The 8,495-nt window shown below is 41.0% G+C and overlaps 1 protein-coding gene across 1 annotated transcript; it reads left to right on the top strand.

Moving 5' to 3' along the window:
• Positions 1–5,598: 5,598 nt before the first annotated feature.
• On the top strand, positions 5,599–6,692 carry LOC133885532 (LOB domain-containing protein 12-like). The gene is made up of 2 exons (XM_062325261.1): positions 5,599–5,931; positions 6,044–6,692. Exons 1-2 carry the CDS (start codon positions 5,776–5,778, stop codon positions 6,461–6,463), a joined length of 576 nt encoding a protein of 191 aa, XP_062181245.1. The 5' UTR covers positions 5,599–5,775; the 3' UTR covers positions 6,464–6,692.
• Positions 6,693–8,495: the final 1,803 nt, after the last annotated feature.

Here is an 8,495-nt window from a genome sequence, read left to right as displayed (position 1 = left end):
GCACCTCTCATTAGTGTGCCCGCCGTATTCTAGACCATCAGAAATGGATGTTTCAATGTGGGGTTGGCAAGAAAATAGAAAAAAAAAGGCACTGCAACTTACGCCAACTTTTAGCACAACTTGGTGCCAGATAAACTTGGGGAGTATTCAACATGAGCTATTTGTTGCTTAAAATAGATTATTAGATCATACATATGGAATGTTGTCCAATTTCAAGTTAAGAATATTGCAAGGGTTGAAAAATCAGTATGCTCAGTGGGATAACGTGAAAGAGTTTAACATAAGCTGGTAGAGCACCATGGTAAAACTGTAAATTACATTATAATATTTTAAATCATTAAACCCTATAATGACATCCTTCCTCTAAAAATGTTTTTTTCTCCGACCTCATTGCCATATGTCAAGCGAAGAACAAAATCAGAATGTAATTTCGACTTCATACTATTTGGCCTTCTTTAGCTGTTTTCTTGATCACAGTAATGAGTTTTTTCTCCTAAGCTTGTAATCGTTTCCTCTCTCACTCAATTTTCCTGATGGACCGATCCAGCATTCTCTTGTTCTCTCTCAAGAGTTTGAAAGTGACAACAATCAAAGGGAAAAAAACCATAATCTATAAGGTCACTGATATGTAAACCTTTTCAACAAGTTTGTTTCACAATGAGAAATGTAATATAAATGCACGTGCAAGTTGTAATGGGAGCATATTTCTATCTCGATGAATAATCTGGAAATAACATATTCTCACTAGAATTTATTCCATGAGTATATGCCACGCTGATTCTATTCGCGAGCTGAAAGAAGCGGAAGGCTTGAACATGTCTAATATCCAGTTATTTGCTGATAGTGCGACTGCAATATACTAAGAGTGTGGCGTAAGTCCAGATGATTGGATTACACGCCAAAATCTCTTCCTTCGGATTTCACCCAGCACAAAAGAAATCAAGACAAATCCCAACCTTCCATGTGTGGTATCTTGACATATCAAGCAAATCCTTTGGAGAACAAGCTACTGCAGCTTGAGATTGAGAAATCAAACTAAATCTATAGCGATTGAGTTGAAAATTTTGGATTGGATCAAGGAATCTTATCGGCGAGCGTCTTCTATTTCCCGAATAGAAAACTCATCTTCCATCCTTGGTCCTAGGGCTAGTGACATATCAAGCAAATCCTTCGGAGAACAAGCTACTGCAGCTTGAGATTGAGAAATCGAACTAAATCTATAGCGATTGAGTTGAAAATTCTGGATTGGATCGAGGAATGCTATCGACGAGCGTCTTCTATTTCCCGAATAGAAAAGTCATCTTCCATCCTTGGTCCTAGGGCTAGGGTTTCGATTGGAGTGGATCAAGAAGAGGTCGACAAGAACTCGATTGGATTGGCTAGGATCGGCCGCCTTCTATTCGCTTGGGGAGCGCAATGGATTGATTTTCTTGATTTGATTCTCCAAACTCATTTCCCTTCCCTTTCCTATTGCCGACGCAAGTTATGGTCTCAATGATTTGGCTATAGTGAGAAGCCACTGATCTTGGTGATTCATGCTCGGTGAAGGCAGGAGGGGAGGCGAGTTTGAGATTAGGGATAGTTGCATGGGGAGCAAAGGCATGGGAGAACTACCGGGGGGAGAGCAGACGCGATTCGCTCGATCTCGCGATTGTCTGCTTCGATTCACTCTCGGATCGGAGGAGGGCTTCACGCGGCAGTACCTCACCAGTGCTGTCATTGGGCAGGAGAGAGGAGACCATCTTCATGAGTGCGGAGGCCGCGCCTGGATAGTGAGGCGAAGGAAGAACACAGTAGTGTGCAAATCACTGCGACTGGATGTTGACGCGTTTAACTGACAGAGAGTGGAAGAGGGTGGAGGAGTGGTTGGCGGATGGGAGGAAGATCAAGGGATGGAGCGGATTAGGAGGAGCAATGAAGGTGCGGGATGGAAGGCGGCTAGATGGAGGTGTAGAATAGGGCAAGGGAGTAGGCGCTGGGCGTGTAGGCCCCACCTGTCGGGTGCGTGGGAGAGGAGCACAACGTGAGAAAGACATAACTTCATGTATGTCTTCGAATGACGACTAATGCGTATTTTTTAAGTAGCAAAGATAGAGATTTATTGTGTAAAACATAAGATTTGTATTGGGAAGAAAATTATTTAACAGAGAGAGTAAGACTGAAAAATTTAATCTAAAATTACCTTAAAATTATAGAACATCATATATTTTAAATATTAAAGAACCGTCGTCTATTTGAGACAGGTAGAGTATAGAAATATATACTCTAGTGCTTCTACAGTTCTACTGTCCTACTTACTTTGCTTTGTCAATGGAGGTGTCATGTCACATTTAATAATTGCAGTTTAGTCAACTTCAGTGTACTGATGCAACAAAAAGACCCTTAACACCAAAGGAAAATATAAATGATTGAATACTTCAAGAAAATCAAGAGAGCCAAAAGGAAATAAACGGAAGCACAGAAAACTAAAAGGATTATTAAAACAGAATTTTTATTTTGTATATTTGTATAACTGATTCTCAACATAATACATATACAAATATCTAGATTTCCTAGAAGAAAATCATGTTCGGAAGCTTGCATATATATTTACCTTTTCTTGCAAGGGATAGCATGTATATTTAACATGAAAATTATAATTAGCTCTAGTCATAATGCGTTAATGGCAAAATTTGAAACGCAGGAGTAAGCGTGTCCACTTATGGTGGACATACATGTCCTATGGCTATATTAACTGGAACTTAATTAGACCAGCAGATTATAATGCTAATGCAAAATATATAAAAAAAATTATATTTAGCTTCAACTGTAATGTTAGTATCAGAAAAAAGAAAACAATATATTATTTTGAACCGGAGGAGTGTAAGCATAAAAATAATTATTCTACCCCTCAAATAAACATTTCTACTGTTTTTATCTGACTAGCTACGTACTAATTAGTATATTTGCACATATGGTCTACTCAAGGTAGACATACGTGGCCTATGGCTATATATATTAATTGAAACTTAAACCAGCAGATTAAAATGCTAAATATCAATTGGGAGAAGAGATGAGGAGACGTAGTGCCCACGTGAATGTCTCCCAAACAAACATTCACGTAGAGCCTTCCTCGATCTATATCTAGGGTTAGGTTAGCTAGGGTTTATCGATCGGCACCGTTGATTTCCAACACCCTCGATCAGATCCTCTCATGCATGCATGCTCCGTAATTATTGTGTTTGGGCTCTTCCTCTCGCTATCTGCTCGAAATGTGCGTAAACAAATGGCGCCAAGGAATCGTGTCAGGCCGTTGGTCAAATTGCAAGCATGGCAAGCATAAGTAGAAAATATGAATTGTACAACTCCCATGCAAGGGTTTAAAAAGTTTTCACCTTCATGCATGCAACTAAACCTATAGTGAAGCTTATTAAATATTGACACTAGCTAAAAATTAACCATGTTCATGTGCAAGTTTCTTATGTTAGGAATCTGGTGAATGTCTGTTCTTAAGATCATGGAGCTTTTGAAAATTATCACAAATATTACCTAGAGGGTAACTGAAGCTTCTTTTCCGAGAATACAAAAAAGAGTTACGCATCTTTGATTTTTAGAAGATTAGAGCTTCGGTACAAGGACCGTTACAACACAATTCGTTTAACGATCGATCACTAACCAAACACCGTTACATATGGAGATTTATACAATGATCAAAACAACCGAAAGAAGCGACAATCTGGGTAACCAAGGCTGAAAAAAAGAAAAATCTCAAGTTCAAAAACCATAAATATGCCGTACTATAGTATTTGTGTCAACAAACATTTGGCTTATCACAAAGACAAGAATTTAGATGTTTTACTCTACTCTACTCCCTACTCTTAGTCTTAAGTAACTGAATAATCCAACAAAATGACCTCGGTGTGTTATTAGACCCTTCCAAATTGTAATTAATGGCACTAGAGACAAAGCTACTGCATGCAGTGTGTATAGCCCCAGCTACATGGTAATGTGTCCACAGACAGCATATATTTGCGTTAGGTCCCAAATTGATGCGATTTTCTATGCGTCGATGCTTCATCTCGTGCAGTGCACATGATGGGTTCTGTAAACTAATCGAGCAAAAGAATCTAGTTGAAGGTGTTGCTTCAACTTGCATTCTCCGCAGATTATTTGACTCATCAATGCGTTTCTGAGATCACTTGTACTGGTTTGATGCTCTTGCAAATGGAAGAACCAGTGTACTTTGTCTGAAGTAACTATATATGTGCTAATTGAAGAAAACAATGAGCAGCAAAAAACTGTACAAGAAGCATTTCAAGATTCAAACTTGATGATTTTTGAGTTATGATTAGCCTAACAATTTGTAAATTTTGGATACAAATTTAGTAACATTGGATTAGCTCAACAATATGATTACCCTCAAAGATGGAACTAGCTAGCTCTGTTATAAAAAGGGATGTTGTGCATTTGAGCCACAAAAGATCAAGAAAAACATGGCCTCGAGTGAAGGGAATTCTGGAGGATTCTTGCCACAGCAGCAACTGAGCTCAAAGATGGAACTAGCTAGCTAGTATTTCTATGTCCAGCACCGCACAGCACTCCTAGCTTCGGCATGGTTTTACGCGACTGGGAGTAAACTCCACACTGTTCCGATTGATTATTTGCTTCAAGTCCACGATCGCGTTTGCTAGCGCCCTCTCATCCCATATTGCACGACGTTGCAGCATGTGAACAAATTAATCCATGTTTTGATCGATGTTGCAGCTAGCATATATTTCGTGCACAAGAATTAATCGGATGCATACCACAATGGCACGTACGAGTCAATTCCAGCCATGCATGTATGCATCACATATATGCACGAATGTATGGATTCTACTGGCTTAAGGTCACTCCTATTGCTAGTTTTTAGACATTAATTAAATATTTATCTAAATAAAAAATAATGTGGTAAGTAATTTAAAGATAAAAGAGAAATGACTTATTTCTTACGAAAGAAATTAGCTTTTTAAGTAATCCTAGGTGATTGTAAGATAATAAATTATTTTGAGATATCTTTAAAAACTAACAAGACATACATATATTGGAAAACTTGTTTCTTAACCTCAATTTCTTACTTTTCCATCTTCTTTTAGACATCATTAAGAGTGGCCTAATAGTACTATTTAATAAGTGCACCCGATCTGACAGGAATTACTTGAGTTGCATGCAAAGTGAGATTCCTGTTGAAAAAAATACGTAGTGTCTGATTACCGGTGACTTTGATGCTCTTGTGTCCAATGGAAGCGTCACCTGTGTCACTGCGTTTGTTAAGTTCTTGTCTTGTCCTGCAGCGGATGACAAATCATGTGTGTCTAGGTTAAGTAAAGTTTACTTTTACCTTTTCCAGGTTTTCTTAATTACCTGCATGGCATCTCTTCAGAGACTAACCAACGACACAGCAAGTAATTACCCTTGTCTGTCTGAACAGTGTTACGACACATGCGTCGTCGTCGTCGACGACTAATCATCTCGCTACCTACTCCAGGTTAAATAACAGATGCGTGGTGAGTGCCCATGTCGTCGTTGCTTATAAATATCGCTTGTTTCACTCTCCCCGGTCGTCATTGCTTTCCTCTCTCTCTCTCGGTCTCTCACTCTCTCTTCACTGCTTGGTAAGCTTAATTATTAGTGAGCCCAAGAGCTGCCTAGCTCAAGCTACCTACTGAGTAATAAGTGTCCCCCATTTAGTGCTTAGTTAGTGCACGTGATCCATCAGATATATCTCCAGCCGTTTCCGCCGGCGATAAGGGATAAATGGGCGGCGGGTCGCCGTGCGCGTCGTGCAAGCTGCTCCGGCGGCGGTGCACCAAGGACTGCATCTTCGCGCCCTTCTTCCCCGCCGACGACCCCCACAAGTTCGCCATCGTCCACAAGGTCTTCGGCGCCAGCAACGTCTCAAAGATGCTCCAGGTAATCTATCCACGTGCATGCATGACGCGCCGTCCATGCGATACATTTGCTCGCGCGCGCGTGTTTTGGTTATATATAACTGACTGACATGGCAAGGGCATGCATGGCGCAGGAGCTTCCGGTGCAGCAGCGCGGCGACGCGGTGAGCAGCCTGGTGTACGAGGCGAACGCACGGATGCGGGACCCCGTGTACGGCTGCGTGGGGGCCATCTCCTTCCTGCAGAACCAGGTGTCGCAGCTACAGATGCAGCTCGCCGTCGCGCAGGCCGAGATCCTATGCATCCAGATGCAGCGCTGCGATGGCCCCGATGACGTCGTCCCGCCGGCGCTGGCCACCGCGGCCGGCGGCGACCAACACATGATGGCGATGCAACAGCAGACGACGATGGTCCCCGAGGACGTCGACGCGTTCCTGATGCAGAACGGCGGGGGCATCCCGCCGCAGCTGATGGGCTTTGGCGCCGCGGCGGCCATCGGCGGCGTGCACTGCGCCGCGCAGGAGCCCCTCAAGCGGGAGTCCCTGTGGACGTAGCCAGTGAAGTCAACTTTGCAGCATGTGTACGTAGCCAATGGAGTAGCCAGCTGCTAGCTAGCTTGTTGCTTCGGTGCTTCTTGCTTGTAGGGCCAGGCTAGCTATAGGTTAGGGTAGTTTGTGACGACTTCTTTCTCTTTTGTTCTCCCCTTTTAATCCTGATTTCTCTAATCTGTTTCGTGTTCTTGTGTTGTATTTATGATCAATCCGAGAACTAGTTGGAGATCATCCTTTGTCGCTAATGCATTTATGTGTGCCATGCATATGTATCTTGCCATTATATTCTTTTAAAATCCTCCTGCACTTCCAGCGTGGAAAGCAGGAAATGAAGCACTTTGTTGTTCCAAATACGTGATAATAGATTAATAATTAGTTCTCCTAAGTAGTAGTACAAAATGTGTATATGGTCCTATTCAGTACTTAACCAGATCAAGATCGACATTTGCAGGCAAACAACGAAATTAATCCGTCGTGTCTGTTTGTGTAACTGGATATAAATTTAATTTTACTCCACTTTGTTAAGTGCTTTAAAAAAACAACTAATGCACATATCCTAGCTTATATTAGTTACTAAAATGGAGAGAGATAATGCACTTATATTAGTGGTCATGTGGGGCCAACCAGAACTATTTTATCGTTATCTCTATTCTAAATATGTAATAATTATTCTAGCATGCATGCATGCAACCAAGTGATCACATGCATACATGCATGCATAGGACAAAAGGGTTTGTTTAGTTGGATTGAGGTTTTTTTTTTAAAGATGCATACAGAAAAGCTTTTTTAATTGGTTTTTGATGCGGATGAAATATATAATATATGTATTAGCTCTCAAAATATTATCCCTTATAAGCTAAAAAACTCATCCAAATCAATTTCTGGCTTTTAGTAATAATGAAAACTTTTACTTCTCAGAAGTAATTTCCAAGTGGATTATTTGGTTCAGCTTTCTGATTCTGAATAGAAAAAGTCAATATAAGCTGAACCAAACAAAACCTGAACTAGTAAAAAGACACGGAGAAAGACCAATTAAATCTAGCTTCCTTCTCACACAAACAACTGCCCCCTGCAAATCGAAGTCCGAACCTCCAAATGGGACAGTGTTTCTCACGCCATCCACTAATCAATACAATGACGTTGTCGTATGTAGGATTGAGATAGGCAACTAGAACATGATGAATAGACGTCTTAATAAATTTCTTTCGAAATTTATAGCCTTCTCATATTCTTGAATACAACGCACCTCAAAATCACATGCGGAAGCAAGAGAAACAAGAACAAATGCGAAACTTCCAAAACCAACTCTAGCTTCTCTTAGATGAATGTGAACACTAGGTTCCAGTTTATGTCATATTGAGAGCCATAGTGCAAGAAAGCAATCAACTTGAGGAAGAACTCCTGAACACAAGAGGACTGGCTGCCAGAAGAAGAAATTCTCCAAGTTGATTGATTCAGAGGGTTAGGATGGTTCAAGACCAACTCATATGAGAAGATTAACCCTCTAGCAACTAGAAAAACACCTATCTTATTTCCTCTAAAATCCTAGCATACAAACTTAAATGGTTGGCTCACCTAATCTCTGCAGTCCTACCCCTCTATTTATAGGCCTGTGAAGGTAGCTTAACCATTAAGCTTCTTTGTTCCCAAAATACTCATCTCTTCCAATAACCTCCTACTTATCACTAGGAGATTTTAGTCCATTTCTCTATCAGTCCATCGAACAGTTGTGGCTTCTTCATGATTTAGATTTGCCTCGACGCAAGCTTCGTGATGATATCACATGCACTTCATCCTTCCACGGTTTTGAGGCCAAACTGCGAAACTGTCTTGCACGCTTCTCAAAGCGTGACTCACTAACGCTTGTTCTGACCCCAAGCAAGCATTTTGATATCTACACGTGTACTCTATCTTATGATCTTGACCACCGATAATTCTCTCCCACTCTCTCTCTCTCTCTCTCTCCAGGTAGTCTTGTCACTTGCACCAGCATCCCTGAATTCAAACACAATAGGAGAACTGAATTATAGAGGCA

This window comes from Phragmites australis, chromosome 11 (genome assembly GCF_958298935.1).
Source record: "Phragmites australis chromosome 11, lpPhrAust1.1, whole genome shotgun sequence".
Lineage (NCBI taxonomy): Eukaryota > Viridiplantae > Streptophyta > Magnoliopsida > Poales > Poaceae > Phragmites > Phragmites australis.
This window is presented reverse-complemented; position numbering and strand designations above follow the sequence as displayed.